Raw genomic sequence first — 21,068 nt, forward strand, 5'->3', positions numbered from 1 at the left:
GGGGGAGGGGAACCACCACCACCCATCTGAGCCGTCACCAAGGGGCGGGGCCTGTTGCTAACAGAGGGAGGCCAGGGGGGTACAGGCAATGTCCCTCCAGCCTGTCACCAGGGGACAGAGTCTGTCAGTAAGGAGGGGGGCAGGGTGAGCCCAGCACGGCTCCCCTGGCTTATCACCAAGCGGCGGGGCCAGCACTTCCTCCTGCAGGGTCATCACCAGGGGGCAGTGCCTGTCACTAAGGTGGGGTGGACCCAGATGTAGCCAGCACTGCCTCCCCAGCCCACCACCAAAGGACAGCAACTGTCGCTAAGAGGGGGTGACCAGGGGTAGCTGGCACCACCCACCAGTCAGCTGCCAGGGGGCGAGGCCTGTCACTACGTGGTGGAGCCAGTGGGTTAATGCACTGCCCTCCCCGCTGGCCCGTCGCCGGGGGCGGGGCATATCGGTAAGGGGGGGGCCAGTGGGGCCTGGCACTGCACTCCTCAGGTTCTCACTGGGGGGATGGGGACCTGGCACTAGGGAGCTGGAGGACTTACGGTCCATAGACCGTGGGTTTCAGAGATGACACACACACCCAGCAAGCTGGAGGACCGCAGACCCATGGAGTGCAACTTCCGGAGGACTGAAGGGCACTTCCGGTGTGCTGGAGGACCGCGGACCCATAGAGCTTGACTTCCGGAGGACTGAAGGGCACTTCCGGTGTGCTGGAGGACCGCGGGCCCATAGCGCTTGACCTCCGGAGGACTGAAGAGCACTTCCGGTGTGCTGGATGACCGCAGACCCATAGAGCTTGACTTCCGGAGGACTGAAGGGCACTTCCGGTGAGCTGGAGGACTGGCGTCCTATAGAGTGCGATTTCCGGGGGACTGCTGGGCACTCCCCGGTGGCCCTGGAGCACGGTGAGTGCCTGGCCCAAGCACCAACGGCCTCTCCCGGTGCCAAGCAGGGCAGCCGTCACCGAGAAACCACTCCAGTGGCTAGGAGCCAGCCGTAGCCCAAGCGGTATCTGTTGGGTCTCTGGCTGCCCCCCTCTTGGACCCAGCGGCAGCTCGGCCTCCTGCGAGGGGGTTTCTCTGCAGCTGGGCTCTCCCTCTCTGGGTAGTAGCAACAGCGGTGGCTGCCCGGTGGCTTGCCCGGGTTTGGGGTGGCGCTTGGTGGGGGTTGCACAGGGCAGGGGGCAGCACTTTACCGTGGTGGTGCCGAGGCTGTGTGGGGCAATGGCTCCAGTCAGTGCCGCCCCATGTTTCAGCAGCCCGGTTGAATAATTTGCTGTTACAGAGCACAGCAAGCACCTGGGGAGGATCCTGGTTCTCTGCAGCTACAGGAAAAAGGAAGGAGGAGATGGAGCACCAAAAAGAGCCTGTGGCAGAAGGGAAGGTCAAGTCACGACTTCATATTCAGGATTAGAAACCCAGTCAGAAGGCCTGCAATTACCATTGCTACAGTAAGACACGGTTAGAATAAACTGCTCCCAGCAAGTACTCAATTCCTCTTTTGTACCTGGAAATGTCTGTGATGACGGTATACTGCCTAGGCCTCAGTGACGGGTCAGTTTAACATTGCTGTTATTAATGTCATTAGTTCTGGTTGAGAATCACCACCACCTGTGAATTTTCTTAATACCTACATTTGAACATAGCTATTATTTAATGGCTCACCTTCCTCTTTATTTAAAAATTAAAAGTTTTGATTACTGTTTGGGTTTGAAGTAGTTGTTGTCACTGACTCTGAACTTACAGCTCTGTTATGATTTAGGTATTAACCACTCCCAGTTTAGCTTTCCAGGTCATTTTAGATTCTAAAACTTTCTTTTTTTCTTTCTGATTGGAAGTCATTAATGCTATGAATAGCTAAATCTAAACACAGCCATTATTAAATCAATTGCAAGCATTAAGGACTCCCCCTCCTTCCAACCTTCCCTTCCCTCGGCTCTCAGGTAACTCTGTGGGGCTGCCCTGACCTTCAACAGACCAGAAGCCCGCTGCAGCAGGCAGTTTGAAGCTTCCCATCCCACCACCCCCAAGCAGGCAGGAGACACCCCTGCACCCGCTAAAGGGTCTCACTCGCTTCACTGGTGGTCCCAACACTCTCCCAGCACCAGAAGTTGTGCCTGGCCCACCGCCACAGTGCAGCAGAAGCAAAGGTGGCCGTGGCGCTGCCGCGCACCCCGGGATGCCAGCCCTGCAGCACCGTGCTTTGGCCACGAGGCAGCAGCCAGTGCCCTGCCCATGCCCAGGGGAGGCACAGGCACTGCGGTCCCACACCGTGCAGGCCGAGCACCTGCTGGCAGCACCCGCTTGGTGGGGGCAGTGGCATTCCTCACCAGGAGGCAGGAATGTGTGCCACGGCATTACCCTCTGGCACCGCAGGGCCGGTACCTGCAGGCAGCATCGTGGGTCACAGGCACGCCCCCGTGCACACAGCGCCCCAGCTGCAGCACCTGACTTTGGTCTCTGGGCAGCAGCAACAAGCGCACACGTGCACCCCACTACGTATGCACTGCATCCCGCAGCTATCCGCCTTCTGACCCGTGTCACCCGCGACTGAGGGCATCCTGGATGGCACGGAGGGAAGAAAGTGGCTTTGGGGCACAAAGATGGCCATAGGAGAGGTTCTGAGGGAACAAGAGGCATCCAACGTGTGCTAGAGAGTAAAAGCGTCCCAAGGGGAACGCAGATGGCCTCAGGATACATCAGGACATAGAGCAGAGGGGTCATGGGGGAGCCAGTGACAAAAGAAGGCTCCGGGGACACGGTGAGGAGCTTGTGAGGGGATCTGAGCAGAGCACAGATGTCCTGAGGGGACCAGGGACTGAACAGAGGCATCCGAGATGGCACAGAGGACTAAAAAATACTCTGGGACACACTAAAGGCTTCAGGAGGCAATGTAACAGGAGAAGGGTCCCAAGGCAGGGCAGGGAGACACGAGAGGCATCAGGGTTCTCCTAGGTCTCGCAGCAGTGTGTGGGGCACCCGCTGCCCACTCTCCTGGGCCTTGCAGGGTAAGATGGACAGGCAGGCAGACAAAGACCCAGGGGGCTGGTCAGAGGAATGGGGAGAGAAAGAAGGATCAAGAGTAGGACAGAAAGAGCGATGCAGAAAGGAGAAAGACTAGAAGAGAGACAGGCATCTAGACTGAGTTTCACTTTTATGTGAACACAGGACAATTACATGGTTAAATGGGAACTAAACTATCATGTAAGGAACTGCAGCGGCAGCTTGGGGATCCAGTGTCTCTCTGGCTTAGTATGGGGGTGCTTTCTACTTGTACTCCTCTACAGTGTAACAACTGCTAGAAAAACAAATCAGAAGACATTCATCGCTCCTGTCTCTCAAATGCAGGTAAGGACATACACAGCCACAGCGTCACAGGTTCATCCCATGCCTTAGAACCTCACTGTGTTGAAAGCAGATTGCCTCTTTCTTTTACTGGCATTTAAGCCCCTCATGAGAGGGATATTGCCAGAGAGTCTAGAAACAAGAAAGCTGTAGCCATAAACTATTATTCTTAAAAAACGGCGTGTTTCACTAAGAGAAACTTCAAGTGATGTTTGACCAAGAACACGTTTATTACAAAAAAAAAAAAAAAAAAAAAGAAGAAACCAAACCAACAAGTCGACATAATATTTGGCTACAATGCAGCAGCAGTCTTGCTTTTTGTCATCACAAATCAGGGTGACCCTAGTTAATAAAATTCACCACCACTGTCATCTGGCATTAAAAAAAAATATATATGTGTGTATATATAGTGTTTTCAGTAGCGGTGGCTGAAACGCGGTTCAGTTGGCCTGTTTGTCCTCTCCTGGCCTGCAAACACTCCTTGTATTCCGCTACTCTGCATCATCTGGCTCTGGTTTCCAACTTGTGTGAAGCCTCCACGCCTAAAAACAAGACCAGACAAATTGAAACTTGCCCAGAGAAGTTAATACTACTGTGACTCTGAGAAGAGATGTCTGCATGGTTTTTTCTACTTGCCAATCCATAGTTAAGTAGAAGCTGAAAGTATTATTTTTCACAATTGACACAGGAGTTTCTTCTTTTATACAGATCAGTCAACTATTATAAAAACATTATAAGCACTCTGACAAAGCTTCTTACCCTGACATCCCTCCTCGATTCATCACATGGCCTGGTCCTGACTGACCAGGCATGCTTCTATCACCACCTAGTTTAAAACAAAACAACAACAAAAAAAAAGCCAAACAAAAAAAAAAGACTTTTGTGTTTTCCTAATAAAAAAGCCACCTTGTTCCCAAAATTTTGCTGTCTCAGTAATGCTGTTAAAGCTCCATAGGAATTTTAACTACCGCTAGAAGTTCAGCAGCAGTAATTCATAGAAAAAACCACGATCACACTGGTAAGCAGCAAGTGTACCTTGCCATCTCTCATGATCCCGTCCCATCATTCCTCCATCCACATTTCCCTGCCATGAACGATCTTGATGCCCCTCTAACTTTCGACCATGATCTCCCCAGTCACGTCCATCTCTTAAAAAAATAAAAGAACATCTTCTAGGTGTGTCCCTTATCCATTTAGCAGCATAGGGTAAAGCCAAACACTGTACCCAGACAAAAGTGTATTACATTGTCAGTCGAGCTGTATCTATAGCCACCCAATCATTGCAATAAAAACTGGCCGACGAGAAACTTGCTGAACAGCATCCTTCGCACAACAAATCTCGTCGTCTTCTGATATACAGAGACATAATTATTGTCACAATGTACTAATATACTTAAACATGGAACAATTCACCACCATTCCTCTGCCTGGTATATTTATGCAGAACTGAACATGATGCACCTGGCATATGCCTAGCTCAGCCAGCTGGTTTAAAGAGAGATCACTAAGATTCCAGATGAGTCTCAGTTCACCACCACCACCGCACAGATTCTGACTCAATTTCATTAAAACCTGACCACTAGCCACCAACGAGACTTTCGTAGGCGTTACTGAAGCACCTGGTACAAGACAATCTCATCTGTAGAAGAGAAAGTTATTTCCAAGAGAACCACTGTTATGAGCTAACTAGGCAGCACCTCTTTACTCACTGCAACACTCCATTCCCCCGATACATGGGGGAGCTACATGTGTGAGATCCTTGCTTCTCCAGATGCTTGAAGAAACTATCTGGAGAGGATTCACGCTTGTCAAACTGCTTCTGCTGTCACCCTTCAAAGGTTCACAGAGTGTTAAAATTCTAAAAGCCAACAAATCACTTCCCTTATTTCATACGCACTGACCGGTTTTGTGGAGGTATCCCTCTCCCTTCACTCATTCTTCTGTCAGACCCATAGCCACCCCAACTATCCCGGGAGTGACGATCGGGCCCTCCGTGGCGTTCATCTGGGTAATGCTGGAAGGGAAATGGTACAGAGTCATGCTAAGAATCCGTACAGGTCTTCTTTCAAGACTGCAAAAAATCATCTCCTTAGAGGTTGCCTTTCTATAAGCTGTCAGAAAATAAACCAGTACCTGTCTCGTTTTTTACTGGTTCCATTGTTGCTGCTGCAAACGGTTTGCTCTAGGCATTTATTTTCTTTCACAGCACAGATTCCATTCTGCTTGTTGGTGAGAGAAGGCCTTTTGTTTGGTAGGGTGGGTTTTTTTAAGGCTTACATTCTGGCTCCAGATTTTCAATTTTTACATAGAATATCTGCCTACTTCCTACCTCTCTTCAGAAAGGAAAGGTTTTGTATACCACTGGTTTCCACACCTGTCCTTTTACAGTCATCTGCCTTGTTCCACTATAACACCAGTTATCTTCTACAAACTATTTAGATAAACGTCACAGAAGGGATCCCTTGCCAGCTAAGGATAAGACAGTATAGTAACTACCCTCTTAACGCAATACGGACACCCAAACGATTAACCAGAAAACTTTTATTGCCATGTACCGGCCTGCAAAGATGCCATTCTGCAGCTCCCATCGCTCAGAGGCGTCCCCCTGCCCCAATCCATGGCTGCCACGCTAGCAAGGGGATAACTTAGTAACTTGCGTTCCACAAATTCGTGTGCAAAAATCAGTTGCTGCTTGAATATCTGCTCAGTTTAAACCCTGTGGTGGTTGCATTAATGAACCAGGCAGCATGTTCACTGTGCTCTTCCTGCTTTGGGGTCAGTTAGTTTGGCTTTTTAACTGAAGCGGTTCTTTAGGTATAACCCACCTGCCCATCTCGATCTGGTATTCCTCTTGAACCATCTCTTCTGGAAGAAAAGAGAGAAGATTCAGCTGAATCAACACAGTAATGATAATTCTGATGTCTGTATGAAATAGCGCATGAAAATTTCATTAGGCTGAGATCTGAACACCAATGTTTTTTTATTGGTAAGATATTCAAATTAGTTCTTGTTTCACAGCATAGGAAGAGATCAAAGGTTACATCTATTACTGTAATATGGGTAAGCGGGGCATCCCTGAGGCATGGTCAGGTACTCGATGGTACCAAGGGAAAACACTGAGCAAACCTACCAGTATTAGAAAGAGTTAAAAGCAAATGCAAAGCAGTATGGCTTCTGCCGAAGATCTCTGAGAGAAAGAGAGAAGTCTCAATAGCTCTACACAGAAAATGTTTTTGCACTCTGTGGAACTAAAAATCTGCGTTAGCTAGGCTGCAAAGATGGAAGTATGGCAAGTTTTAAAGCAAAAGGAAATGGCTAAATCTTAGGCTAATGAACAAGGATTCATAAACCAGATTTCCATACACCTGGATAGAAGCTGCAGGATCTCCCTCAGCATCACGGCAGATTACATTAGTACTTGGTTTATCATCTTTACACAGGCTCTTTCCAATATGCCCATAAATGATGGAAACAAAGGATTGCAAGCAGGTATAAAATTAAACACAAGAAATGCACAAAGGTCGTTTGTTTCACTCTTCTCTTTTGGCACCCTTCAAGCAATGAATTTCCATAAAAGCATAGGAAGAAAAGACACTGCCTTGCGAACCTGTCCAAACAATGATCTTGATATCGGCCACGATCCCTGTGGTCAAAGTCGTGGAAACGGTCTTGACGACTAAATTCAGAATGATACCTATCATCCATTGCCATTCGCTTCACCTCGCCTGGCCAGTACGGGTCATCTCGCCTGCAAAAATGGTTATGATTAGTAGTTCTCTCAAAACAATCTTCCTTTCCTGCTCTCTTGATATCAAGCCTCATTCAATCCAATTACACAAACAATTATTTTTGATTTATAATTGAAAGCTCTTGTGTGTTAGGCAGGCATCGCATTTCAGTTTCAGAGGAAGCCAGGTGTATCAACACTACACAAAAAAAGCTTAATCTCAGCACGTGCTGACATGAGAAGAGAACAGGTATGTGTTCCCACTAGCAATCCTGCTTTAGAGTTGATGTACGCAACTCCTATTCTTAGGCACTCCTCTTTGGGAAATAAGAATTTTAAACCTGTGGTAATAAAACTGCGCTTACAGGTATGACATTTGCTCTCTCTCAAGGTCAATATTAAGGTGTTAAAAGCAACATGTAAATAGTCTTTCAGTTGCGAGCTCCCACGACTACTTTAACGAAAGTACTAACAGTTTACAGAGGCTTTAGAATGCTCTGCCTGTAACTGGAAGTGGGCAAGGAGTTTGCAGTCTCATTGCAGTCATCGTTACCTGTTGTCAGGATCATAAGGCCTTCTCATGGCAGATCGCCGTTCTTGTTCATAGCGTAGCTGTTCCTGCTGACGTCGCAGCTCTTCCCTCTCTCGCTGGATTCGCTCCTGTTCTCGTCTCCTTTCCTGCTCTATGTGCATTCTTTCTCTCTCCAACCTCTCCCTCTCTAAGCGCTCTCTGTCCAGACGCTGCCTTTGAAATTCAAGTCGTTCTCGCTCTCTCTGGAGCCTCTGTCTTTCATCTCTCTCATGAATAGCTTGAAGCCGTTGTTCTCGTTCTCGCCTCTCTCTCTCTCTAATTGAAAAAGTGAGATGTTGTTTTCAATTGAGAATCTTAAGTCTAAGCTTTATTGCTTCTTTGTTTTGGTTGGGGTTTCTTGTTTGCCCTTTTGTTTTTAAGTTTATATGTTCTTTCTACCACTTGCTTAAATGTGAATGATCTAAACTACATCGCAGCTGCTTGGGGTGGGGGGGCATAGTCCAAAGAGATGAACCAAACAAGGGTAAGCATTCTGCATAAGTAACAGGGTATCTACTGCAAGTCAGCTCTGACAAAGCTTTCACAGAGCACAGCATGTCCTAAGAAGTGTGACAAACAGAAAGTATTCACAAACTTCCAGGGAAAAAAAATCAAGTATGGAAGTTCAAATCTGATCAAGTGGAATGCAAGCCCCTACAAAAGTTTTTATTCAACAAGAGTCTCCCGAAAAGCATACGTTTAAAGAAAATCCATTTCAGTAGTGAAAACCTTCATAATTTGGCATTATGTCTGCTCTATCAATAGATTAGTATTAAATTGATCTGAGATGTTAATGTTGGAGGGCCAGCACAACACTACTTTGCAACCTGTTCAGAACACAGATAAAGGAAGTAAAACCAAATGCCATTCACAGTTTAGAGCGAAACTGGGAAAACTCACCGGCGTCTTTCCGTTTCCCTGATTTCTCGCTCCCTCTGTCTCTGTCGTTCACGTTCTCGCTGTTCTTTGATTTTATCAAATGATAAAATATCTTGCTTTTCTTTGCTCTCAGATTTGCGATCCTGACTTTTTGTACTCTGAGTTAAATCAAAACATTACATTAGCTGAACACAGTGCATTTTTAGCTAAAATTCCTAGGACAAAAGCCTAGCTTATGACAACCTGAACAAAACAGACTATCGTACCTTCCCAGAGGCAAATAATGTTGGAATTCCATGGAAAAGTAGGCAGGGAAAAAGTACCCTGATTTTGGCTAAAGAGTTTTTTTAAAGTAATTTTTTTATATACATATAGATATACACATATATGAAAAATACAAGGGACCCATGACCTGACTTGCACCGGTGGCGAACAATACACTGATTTAAAGGTCACCAGTCACCACACCACTCTCAGGGAAACATATCATCTTAGTACCATTTTCATACTGCAACGCTACTTCTTCAACTAGGACAGCAGCAACAAAACCTATCAAGTGAATCGCAAGCATTTACCATCTTTAACACCCTAATGCTTTCTAAAAGGTGATAAAAGGGCAAATGTTTCCAATATGCAAAGTAAAAAAACGCTTCAACTATATGCATATACAGCTATTTGACACCTATTTTTATACAAAGTCTTCTCTGAAACTTGTACTTACTCTCTCCTTTGAAGTAGAAGTTTTCACACTAATAACTGGTTCTCCTTTAGATTTATCCATTACCACTGTCCTTTCAGTTCCTCGACTCGCTAGAAAACAAAATGCGTCTGGGAATAAATAATACGCAAGACATTCAAAAATTCTTGAAAGATTTAAAGCCATAGAGATACTAAGCAGTAAAAAGTTATTTTATTGAGGTTTAAATAACTTATGAAAGAATACATTTATGATTCAAACAGCTTATGAAGATTTGGCCAAGTTGGGGGTGGGGGCAGTAAAGCTATCACAAAATTACAGTAGTGTTTTCTGGCAGGAATGACAGTTAAAAGCAAGCAAATTTAATTTATTTTTTTTGTCTGCAAAATACATCCCTTTGCCACAGTCAAACAACAAGAAGGAAAAATAAAACAACACCCCCACCCAACAACAACACACCAAACCACCCATGCAGAACCGCACACTGCGTCACATCTAAACCCAGTGACAGTTCCATAAAATTCAGTTTACCATTTTGAGTATTTAAAGCCCATTAACTATGAAAACTTTGTTGCTAAGTTACTAGCATTCTAAGTCAGAAAAAAGGTTTTCAAGGTATTTTCTGGTGTTGTTTTTTTGTTCACCAGCAAAACCTCAGTATTACTAAGTACGCTTCATGGTCTCTTTACTGAATTATGAATCACACCAAATAACAACACTGAGGTTTGCAGAAGCTGAAGACTTCTAATCAGCCACGATTCTGAATGCTTCTGCTTGTTCTGTCACTTCCTACTTAGCTGATAAATGGAGGTTTTTTTGGATGCAAGGTAGAAGTTTGTCGCAGTCACTTAAGATTCTTTGTACCAATTTTTTTAAATTTGGTTTTTAAAAACAACTATCCTTGAAAACATTTCTGAAAGGCAGCTAGAATTACCCGATTTGCTTGCCCGAGATCTATCAGAGGATCCAGCCTTTTGTTCGTCTTTCTCTTTTCCTTCTTTCTCATCTTTTCCATCTTTTTCTGATTTCTTAGCATCATCTTTTTTGTCAGTCTTCTCCTCCTTCTTAATACCAACAGACCTACAGGTAAACTTTGCTTTAATAGAGAACCTAACAAAAAATGCTACATAACCCCTCTGATCAAGCCAACTGTGTCAAAAAAAGAAAAAACTATTAAAAAAAAACTCAACAGAAAAAAAGTCCAAAAAATACTCTCAGAAAAGCCACTCCCAATACCTTCCATGCTGCAGTGCTGAAGCCAACGCATACTTGTGCACACAATTAAGAGTAGCAAACAATACTAAGCTAAAGCTAACCAAAAGTGAGAAACAACAGAAAACCTCCTGAATATTTGGAGACTTTGCGTGCTAGAAGCCAAGTCTTCTGTTCTGCCTATAAGTAAAGCCCATGCATAGCACAGGGGGAAGAAGGCCCACCCAGACAGAGGTCAAGTTCCACAAGAAGAGCTTTTGTAAACAAATACCTTAAATACCTGATGCAAACAGGCTAAGCCTGCCAAAGCATCTCCTTTATCAAACCTTTCAAATTTGGTATAGAACTTTTTGTTCTATGAGATGTTCTCTTTTTGTTCAAAAGTGGTAAAGCAAAATGCTTCTTTCAAAAGCAAGAGGCCGCTTGAAAAACAAATATTGAAATATCACTTGCTAACCATGCAAACAGTCTATCAAAAAGACAGACTAAATCCTAGAAATATTTGTCAGTTAAATAAGCAGACCAAGCAAGACTCAGATCAGAGGACAAACAATTCTCATAAAAATAGTACCTAGAAGCAATTTGATTGGGTATCTCCTGATATAACTGACAAGTTTTGACACTAAAACCTGAAGATGGCAGCATTTCTGAACAGAGTGCCAATTAAGATGCACTTACTGCCGTAGAACACCAATTTCAATTTTTCAAGTCTTACTGCTATTTCAGATGCAGTATGAAGCATTTCAATAATTTCAAATGAGTGGCCTTCAAACATAGAAAAATACCAAAAAACACTTTACTTCTCAGGTTTGGACTCTGCAGAATGATGCCTGTCTTTTTCCTTCCTTGTTTCACCTTCTTTTTTGTCTGAAGGCTTTTTCCCAGCTGGTTCATTTTTTGCCTAGAATTTTAGCCAGAAATAATTTTATAATAAGAGACAGACATTAAACTCCCACACTTTTATTTTCATTACACTGTCAAGGAATAGCTACCACTTACCTTTTCCACAGAAATCATTTTTCCATGCAGCTCCGTTCTGTGGAGATGATTAATACACTTAGTGGCTTCTTCAGATGTTGACATTGTAACAAAGCCGTAACAGCGAGCACCAGGACTGCGCGCATTTGTCACTACTTTCGCACCAACAACCTTTGGGGAAAAAAAATAAATTTCTGCGTTTGCAGATCTGTCACCAAATGAATTATAACTTAATCACCATTTCAGCAGCTACCAGTACCACACAGTATAGTACTATCCACTTTTAACAGGGAGGAAATATGCTCAGCACACATTCCATCAGCATTCTCAGAAGACAACATTGCTAGGCTTGTCTGACAGGCAGCAAAGGAAAGGTTTTCATTTTAACTTGACCTCTATACTGTATAGCCAACTGTGTTCTAGAAGTGCCTCACTGAAGAGTACTTCACAGCATATGACACGAACAACATTTACGCTCAAGTCAACAGCAACACAAACACAGCTGAAAAGGTTAACATTTAAGATTATTCCACAAGTGTTCTGGAAAAAAGTACAAAGCAAACACAAAATGCTATGAAACAAGTAAATTTGCTTGTGGAACAGACTGTTGATACAACTCTGCTAAAAAAGAGACTGCCATAATAAGCAGCTCAGAAAATTCATCTTTAAGTTGCTGAGCAGGTCAGACAGATAGATAGATAGAGAGATCGATCAATGTGGGGGACAGCAGGGGTGCAACAATAAAATAATAATTAGAAAAACCCTACCACCGCTTTGTCTTTTCTTACAGGACACCTCTACTAGTTTCTATCCACAGATTATAATCTCTGACAGCACAGAGGCACATGCTTAAGTGACACAAATATTTAAAACTACATTCAGAAATGCATTAGGAGGAAGGGGAGCTGGTGATGGAAAGAGTTCCCTTCCACAACTTCTGCTCTCATATCCTACCTGGCACTGAAGAACAAATGGAAGCCTGCCCTCAAAGACTAGATTTCTCAAAGGAATGCCCCTTGAAATGAAAGTTTACAACTGCATTAACTATCACTGGATACCCAAGAGGTGTAATTAGACTACAGTGCACTAGATGATGACCCACCGGTCTCTCCTGTTGAGAATTGCCTCATTTTTACAGGTATCTGCACAGAGATTCTCTGAAACCTGGATTTCTGTCTGCTCCCCCCCACCTTTCAGACAACCTTCTTTATGAAGTATGCTACTTTCAGACACAGCGCTTCAAAAGAACACAAGTTAAACACTTAGCCTATCCAGTTATTCATTAGGAAAAATAGGAGCTAAATTTAAAGTCATCCTTTTCAATCAGTAAAATGGTTTGTTACTTTACATATCCAGTACATACCTTTCCGTACTTGCTGAAAAGATTCTTCAAGTCTGTAGCTCTTGTGGAGGATGAAAGTCCACTAACCCACAAATTTCTGCCAGAACCACTACCCCCACGGCCTAAGGTACAAAAAAGCCAAGCATAAAAGACTGTGTAGGAAAAGAATACAACAGTGAAAAACCAATTGTCCTACAAACCCCTTTTTTTTTCTTCATTAACCTTTTCAAATGCAGTTTTACTTCTACCTCTTCCAATCAATCTTAAAATTAATAGTCACAGTGCAGTCTGCAAAAAATGACCTTCTGAACATCACACTTCATGTGTATTTGGATAGTCTTAATGAGTTTTCATCTGCATATTGTCTTCCTACACTTATACGAGAATTTCACAGGATTAAATATTAATTCACAAGAGACTTCCATTTTTAAAAATACTTTGTCGGTTAGTAAGCTTATAGAAGTTACATGAACTGAAACTTACAGTTCATGCTTTGAAGGCCCATGTTACAACTACATTGAAGGTTCACTGAATTAACAGTCCCCACAAGAATTGCCTACAGATTTAGGCATCTGTTGAGATTTTTCACACAAATCCTGGTCTTGTCAGTACCTATCACCATTCACGAAGCTAGTGGGACTCCAATATAGCTACTACAGTGAAGATATACACGTGCTTAGGGAATTAACACAAAGCATAAGCAGTGCAAGAAAGGCAAGTGAAAAAGTCAGTACAAGTATTACTCCATTTGCCCCTTTGAATGTTTACTTACTACAACGGACTCATAAGTAATGGTTAGATTTGACCCCATAACATTTTTTTAAGTCATTTGTACATTGCTTTTTAAAAAAAAAAAAAAAAAGAAAAGAAAAATCCCATACCTTTCTCGTCTTTTGAGATTATCTTTGTATCTCTGTCCTCCTCGACAGGGCTAAAGACAAAACACCATGTTACTCAACTGATCATATGCAAAAAGCATGTTAATTCTAGATTGTGCACTGAAATTGGATACCTACCAGTAAATTACTTCTGAAATAAACGCTATCTTTGCAAATTTATAGAAGAATGACAAGAAATAAGGGATTCGCATCCTTAAACAGACAATTCTGTTTTGCAGATGACAGAAATAAGAGTAATTTAAGAAAACAACCTTTGAAGGTTGAGGAAGGAAAGAAATCAAACCCTCTGTGTTTAAAAAAAAATATTTGCACAAGGAGAAATAAAACAGACTCTTTAGGAATAGGCTACAATTTCATCAGTCTCGGTGGCCAATTCAAGGAAACAGCTTATTCGCATCACTTAACGACCAATGAAAAAAAGATAGCATCTGGTCTATAACGGAGAAAAAACAAACCTCTTTTTCTGATCACCACCCTCACTGGTTGAGGACTCTTTAGTAGCAGGGGATTCCTCAGAATTAGCTTTGTCTTCTGCTTTCTTGACATCTTCTTTGCTATCTTTGGCTTCGGGACCTGCGCCTTTTTCTGCTGTTTCCCCACTAGAGGCTTCCAGGCCTTGGGAGCGTTTGCTACTCTGATCGCTTAGGGTCTCTACTACTAAAGATTCAGAGTCCGGTTTCTCTTCCTCTATTGTCTGTTCACTTGTCTCCCCTTTTGCTACAACTAAACGCTTTGCTTCCTTCCTTGCCATAGCTTGTGCCGATTTGCTGTCCAAATCTAAAGCATCTTCCTCCAACTGAGCGGCAGCAAGAGCGTCCTCTTCCTCTGCTAGCCTCTTGCCTGGCACCACGTTACTTGCTTCCTGTGCATGTGGCCGCTCCGCTTCAGAAGTTTCTTCGTTAAGTAGTTCAGATTTACAAGTTTCCCCCAAAATGTCGAGTATTTTCTCATTTTCTACGGATTTAACAGGAATAGAATGGCACAAGATTTAATCACCAGGGAAATACAGCAATCACAAATGTGGAACTGGCATGGCTGCCACACTAACACCAAGAGAACTTCTAAGCTACACAGAGATTGGAAAACCCTAGTGTACACAGTGTTAAAAGCACTACGCTAACTGCTGTCTGACAAACTACCAGATCAGCCCTAAAATGTTAACAGGGAAGAAAAATGCCCCCACAGATCTAACAAAAACCTTCTGGCTGATCCTTGATATTCTTCATGAAATCATTCAGCTCTGTTTCTTCTCTAGTTAGCTTCCAGAGTCCGAGATGCTTAACTGCACGTATCAAGGCACTGAGAGTTCAATATCCAAATTTCTGTGAAATTCTTTTAGCAGACAGTCCAACATGAGAACTGGGCATCTTCTGATGGTGCGTGAGTGTGTTTGCAGTCCAGAAAGCGAATAAGGTCTGTAGAAAATTCCTGTGTTGACAGTGTATTCCTTCTTCTGAAGTCCAGTCACTCTTTAATTTCTGTTCTGTACCAAAGCTTTGTATTACCTACACTCCTGTGTTTATATTCATAGAACTACAGTACAGTGTGATATCACAAGATCTGTTTTCAGAACCTTTACACCTTTAAGGCTCACTCCTTAACTCCACTGTAGGTAACAGTTCTATGGAACCATTTCATCACAATAAATACGTGTTTTCACAAAGCGTTTATTCACAGATCTGGTGATATGACTGGGTTTCCAATCTCTATGACCCTGCATGACCTGGATTGTCCACCATAATAATGTACACTACAGTAATGCATTTAAAAAAAAATATCAGGGACACAAAAAGAATTAAATGAAGAATGAAACGGTTTCAATGCCCAGGACTTTTTTTTTTTCTTCCTTAATTTAAACAAACAAAGAAAAAAACAACCAAACAAAAAAACAACAAAACCACAAAAAAAACCACAAAAAAACAGTACCTGGCTCCAGAGGTAACTCTTCAAGTTCCTGCAGTGAAACAGATTTAAAAAGGAGGGAAAAAAGAAAGGAGAAATACCATGATTTCATTAGAAATCAAGATGTTATTCTGAACAGACACCTCTCACCCCCACCAAGGCAGAGGGAATTTAGGGAGTTGCTATAATTTAGCCTATTTCAGCTTTAAATACTTTGAATTTTAAATAAATTTCTTACAGGAAGGTTTAGTATTACTGTTTAACATCTTCAAGTTTCATGAAATGTGTAAAAATGTCAATATTTCTCAAGTTCAGATACCTGCTGAATACATGGTACACATTTGCATGGCTAAATAAATCAACAATTATAAGCAGCATAGAGCAAAGCTTGTCTTTGTGTTACCCTTCTCTAGAGTCTACTTTACAAAGTCTGCTTTCTGAAAACAGGATCGATAGAAACACCAGCTTCACCTGGAGCTACAAGTGTCCTTAACCCACCACGAGTGATCTGGAAACAAGGCCAGTATTTCAGGAATAGATCAGTTCCAGCTTTCTTGTCAACACAGGAGGCATACACTTTTAATGGAAGTTAAATATAATGTAAGGCACTGAGTTGGTTTATGCAACATATAAAGAGAATGCAATTTATCAGCCAAACTCAGTATGATATATACATCATATATTTATGACCAGATAGATATCTTTGTCCACATGATTAAATTAGAAAGGCATTAGTTCCTATTGCTTGCAGAGTAAGAATGCACCCACTGTGTACTACCTGTACATACACCATTTCAGCATACAGTTTATATGGCTTATATTATGCCTTTTTGTTTGCAAAGAAAAATTGGTTCCCATTTACCTTTATTACTGTTAAATCAGATGAAGAAGCATCTAAACTGTTTCCAACATCTTCAACCTCTACCTTTAGAAAGTAAACGGAAGACATTTTGTTATCTATAAAAGAATGGTATTGTGAATGAAACCTCAATGAGAAAATGAAGATTCTATTTTCACTGACAACTGGTATTAAGCAAATATAACTAGCATCCAAAACAATCAAGAAGGGTAAAAACTGACCGATGGCCCCCACACCTCTCCCCGATCCCCACTGACTGAATGAGCTTTCTCATTACCTCGCAAAGATGTTGGTGGGCTCACAAAAATCTTTTAAGCAGGGGGATTCTAACAGCAGGTTTTCTCCTACTCTTTCTCTCTTACTTACAGCAACAACGCAGAGCCAACAAGTCTATGGGACTCAATAAGTGTTTTCTTTACTGATAAAAGACCACAGGAACTGACCTGGAGTCCAGTAGTTTAGTCACTGAATGAACTTACTTTCTGGCTATTTCTATTTGACTTGTGTGGGGCAGGGATATGCGTGAAGATAGGGGGTTAACCTTATTTCTGCAACTTTCAGATAGCAGGGGGAGGGGAGAAGCACCCAACTTTAGCATCTTGTAGTCTGGACTGATGACACAATGTGCATACAGAACAAAGAGCTATACTTCCCTATTAGATTGGGCAGAAATAACTTTCTTCAAATACTTTGTTGTACATTTCAGGAGATAAACGCTTGACTTTGGGGAAAAAAATTATCTTCTAGCCCAGATAGACACTGTCATATAAGCAGTGCAACAGCCAGATGAACACGGAAAGCCAACACAAAAATACTTTCAACAACTGAATAACAGTGAGACCCTATCATAACAGAAAAATAATCTAGAACACAGTTCCCAGAATGTTGCTGTTCAGCTGAAGTGAAGTAAATACGGCTACAGCATTTGTATGCCTCACATGTCCTCCTAAACAAAGGAAGATATGAAAATGGGAATGTAAACATAAAGTGAAGCAGGGAATTCAAAGCATGATTAAAATGAACACTTTCTGGATTACTATTAATTTGTACAGTCATATGTGTACAAACAACATCTAAACATTTTAAAATCAAGAATGCTATTTCCACAAATATGTAAAAGAAGAAAAAGCAATGACTGTGAAAACTGGTAAAGCCCCAAACTGTTTCAAATACTCTTTAGTTACTGTTTTGCTATTTATTTTATTAAAAAAAGAAAAACACTAAAAAAAAGTTTTAAAAAATTTGATTCCACACACATAAGAGATGCATACCATCACTACTGGTATTTCTCTTGATTCTTCTTTAATTTCTGAAAATTGTGGGGATGCCTCCAAGTTACCTACAGCATATTCTGTAGGCTGATCTGGAAGTTCTTTCAATTCTGCATCAGCATTTTCTTTACTATCAGACAGTGAGTCAAGAATATTATCAGCACTGTAATCCTCTCCGCAATCTACCGCATTGCCATTATCTATTTCAGCTTCATCTAACACACTAATATCCATCATGTCAATATCCTGCAAGTTATCCAAACTTGCTTCAATATCCTCCTGTAAAAAGAAAAAAAGTATATATAATAGTCATTGTAACTTGAAAGCAATGCTGTCATTACTTCGCTTCAAACACAGCCTCACACACCTGTCCATCTCCCGAATCCTCTTCCAGGCCATTATCTTCTACTCCCTCTTCATCTGGTCTACGTCCTAACAACATCACGATCATTAGAATGAAAAGGCGGCAACAACACGTATCCTTCAAGTTTTATTTTTAGTTCAGAGTTAGTATTCCATGCAGTTTAGTTATCTGCTTTTTCCTTATTTTCCACAACTGGAAAGTTTTTTTCAGTAACTGACAAACATGCTACAGTCCAAGGTCTGTCACGAGTTCAATAAGCACTGCTGTGCACTCCCCAGAATATCTCAGCTGAGAATGGCTCAGCTGAGACTGCAGTAATTTATTATCTCAACTTTTCATTTCTTTCCAATTACTAGAAGAAAAAAAGAAAAAGAGCCAACCAAACGAAAAACCCAACACAAACCAACGAAAAAAAAAAAACCACTCTCCACGTAAGCATTACTGCAGTGCTCCCTTCACCAGCTGGACACATGATCTGACATTGCTGAAAACAGTATGCTAGTTTCAGCACCAATAGTAACCCCTCAAACTCAGAGCTAAGCAGTTGTTTCATCTTTTATGAATGTTATGTTCCTTAAAAACTACAAGCACATTACAACAACAGAAAGGTTGTTTTAGAGCTAAGAGGAACACCTCATCTATTTCCATTCCAACACTAAAAGTGCTATACCGTATTTTTGAGATTTGAAAATGAGCATGATTACCAAAGACATCTCTGCTTTTACCCACAATTGTGAGATTTGTTCTCTTTCCAGTTACGATTTCACATTTTAGTTTGCAAGCAAATGTAATATCACTCCAAATTGGATTCCATGACAAAAATAGAGAAAGCCTTAAAAACATATCCAATTTCAGATATTGATTAAAAACTCATCTTCTGGGAAGAAAAATGAGAGTGCTATTAGCTATGAAGCATAAAGCTTAACACACTAAAGAGGTTATTTTGATTTTGCTAGAAACCCTTCACTTCTTCCTCAAAAAACCCTTATATTTCTCAAAAGTAAAAGTACAGTCACATAAAAGAACAATTTTCTATCTTGAGAACCCTGACACTGCTTCAGCATCACTTACTAATTCCTGCTACAAATTTCAGGGAACTCCAAGAACAAACCAACAGAAACTCCGAGTGGACTAATTCCTGCCTTACTAAATTACATGAAGTTCTGTGAATGAATGACCAGTGAATTTAATACCATACCACCCGTCCCTAGAAACCTGAGCACAAATGTGGGGAGGAGTACCACTAACACATGGCATCAAAGGTCAGAACCAAGAAACAGAAGAGTCAACTGTGCTTAATTTTTTCCAGGGAATCAGTTTTACCGAAATCTGGCTCAGGCAAATAATATTAGCTATAGCTTTATGACTGCAAAACATTCAGCAACAGTGCTAAAATTAAACCAAGCACTTCTCCAAAAGGAAAAGCAGACCTCAGAAAAAAGATTAGCAAGGTTCCATTTCATGAGTAAAACTTGCTAGTAAACTCAAGGGGGGGCGGGGTGGAGATCCTCTCTAACTGCCCTGTACCTTTGCTGCTTCTTTTTGGAGTTTTCTTCATGATATTTTCTGAAACCACTGGAATTTCATCAGGATTCCCCCCTTCCTCCTCAATAGCCTATTAAGGGGAAAAGATAAAGACATATATCAAGACAAACATGAAAATTCCATTTGTGCATTTCTGTTGAGTTTAAGAGCTGGACACCAGAGGCAGAAAAACACCAAAACAAGTATCCAGCACTTTGAATTAGACAACAGCAAATCGGATGCGCAGACCAAAGACCACCCAATCAAAGTAACAAGCACACGCCAAACAGTAACACGTTGGTGTAAAGTTACTAGAAAGCTGTCACCAGCATAACCTATAGACAAAAGTCAATCCTACAGCATTTGCAACAGTACGTACAGACACCATGGGCATTGCGAGAGAGTAAGAACCTCGGCTCTAGGATACAGCAAGCATCAGTTCAATGAAGGCAGTGCACGTGCTACTAACATACCAAACATTCTGATGAGGATACAGGCTACCGGCTAGAAAGCCAGAAAAAAGATCAGTAGGCAGCAAAAAGCCTAGCAGACAGAGTACAGAACTGTAAATCCGGGAGCTCAACACATGGCGGCAAGCCCAGTGATGCACGAAGCTAGAAATGCTTGTGCCGAGCGCCGCGGCAGACGCACTCTGCTGTGCAGGTCTAGGAAATGGGAGCCGGGGGGGTGGGGGTTCGTGCTGGCTGCGCCGGGGGAAACGCCAGGCTCGCACACGTACATGCCACGGCTCCTACACAGGACCGGCGGTTTCAGGGGCGAGCCTGGTTCCAGGGGAAGGCCGAGTACGGAGCCGCCGCCTGCCCCGCCAGGCACGGGCCTCCCCGCCTCGGGCCTGGTGGGCTCCACGAGGCAGCCCCAGCGCCGGGCGCACGACCCCCGCTCCCACAGCCCCACTCCCTCCGCTCCACCGCCCTTTGGCGCCATTTTCCTCGGCAGTGCCTGGCGGGCTGGGGTCGCGCAGGCGCCGGCTGCGCCTCCCCCTCAGGTAGCCCCGGCGCGTCTCCCGGCTCACCTTCCTGAGGCGCTCCATAAGGACGCTCTTGTTTCCCCCGCTGTCCAAATTGCGGCGCTTGAGTTCAGCCCGCAAGTCTATCACACGCAGCTCGCTCAACCGCCGCCGGTTTTCAGACTCCGAACTGGAGGCTCCAGACCCGCCCAGGGACGCAGATTCTCCCTGTCCGGCCGCTGACTGACTCTCCGCCATGGGGCCGTTGTTTCGACTCGCACGCACGAAGTACGGCAGGATAAAAACAACGGCGAAGAGCCACAGTTGCAGCACAAAATGGTGGCAAAACCGAGACGCACTGAAGAGAAAGGGGGAGGGAAGGAAAAGAATCGCAGCCCGCAGGCGCGTTGACCAGAGGGCCCGCAAGGGTTATGCGCATGCGCAGAGGAGCCTCCCCGCTCCAGAGCCGGCCGCTGCGTGTGCGCGTGCGGACCGGTTTCTTGACCGCCTCATCTCGGGAATGCGCAACCGCGGTCTG

At 43.1% G+C, this 21,068-nt stretch overlaps 1 protein-coding gene and 1 long non-coding RNA gene across 7 annotated transcripts; one reads left to right on the top strand and one right to left on the bottom strand.

Annotated features, from left to right (window-relative positions):
* Window positions 1-406: 406 nt before the first annotated feature.
* LOC135316435 (uncharacterized) lies at window positions 407-4,183 on the top strand. Its single transcript, XR_010375769.1, has 2 exons — window positions 407-899; window positions 1,279-4,183. It is a non-coding gene; the product is annotated as an uncharacterized LOC135316435 (long non-coding RNA).
* LOC104042338 (scaffold attachment factor B1) lies at window positions 3,545-21,017 on the bottom strand. Of its 6 annotated transcripts, none has more exons than XM_064469820.1 (21): window positions 20,597-21,017; window positions 19,567-19,654; window positions 18,043-18,107; window positions 17,676-17,954; window positions 16,408-16,470; window positions 15,570-15,597; window positions 14,099-14,597; window positions 13,626-13,675; window positions 12,766-12,866; window positions 11,424-11,573; window positions 11,225-11,325; window positions 10,147-10,292; window positions 9,237-9,325; window positions 8,537-8,673; window positions 7,619-7,912; window positions 6,946-7,086; window positions 6,164-6,200; window positions 5,240-5,352; window positions 4,374-4,486; window positions 4,098-4,164; window positions 3,545-3,880 (listed from the first exon to the last, which is right to left on the bottom strand). In XM_064469820.1, exons 1-21 carry the CDS (start codon window positions 20,786-20,788, stop codon window positions 3,754-3,756), a joined length of 2,880 nt encoding a protein of 959 aa, XP_064325890.1. In that variant the 5' UTR covers window positions 20,789-21,017; the 3' UTR covers window positions 3,545-3,753. The 6 variants fall into 6 exon arrangements, 5 of the variants coding, with proteins under 5 accessions (XP_064325890.1, XP_064325889.1, XP_064325891.1 ...); XM_064469819.1 differs by having other exon boundaries at window positions 6,164-6,203; window positions 20,597-21,013; XM_064469821.1 differs by lacking the exon at window positions 4,098-4,164 and having other exon boundaries at window positions 6,164-6,203; window positions 20,597-21,011.
* Between the last annotated feature and the right edge of the window lie 51 nt (window positions 21,018-21,068).

The sequence above is a fragment of the Phalacrocorax carbo genome, chromosome 19 (assembly GCF_963921805.1).
Source record: "Phalacrocorax carbo chromosome 19, bPhaCar2.1, whole genome shotgun sequence".
Classification (NCBI taxonomy): domain Eukaryota; kingdom Metazoa; phylum Chordata; class Aves; order Suliformes; family Phalacrocoracidae; genus Phalacrocorax; species Phalacrocorax carbo.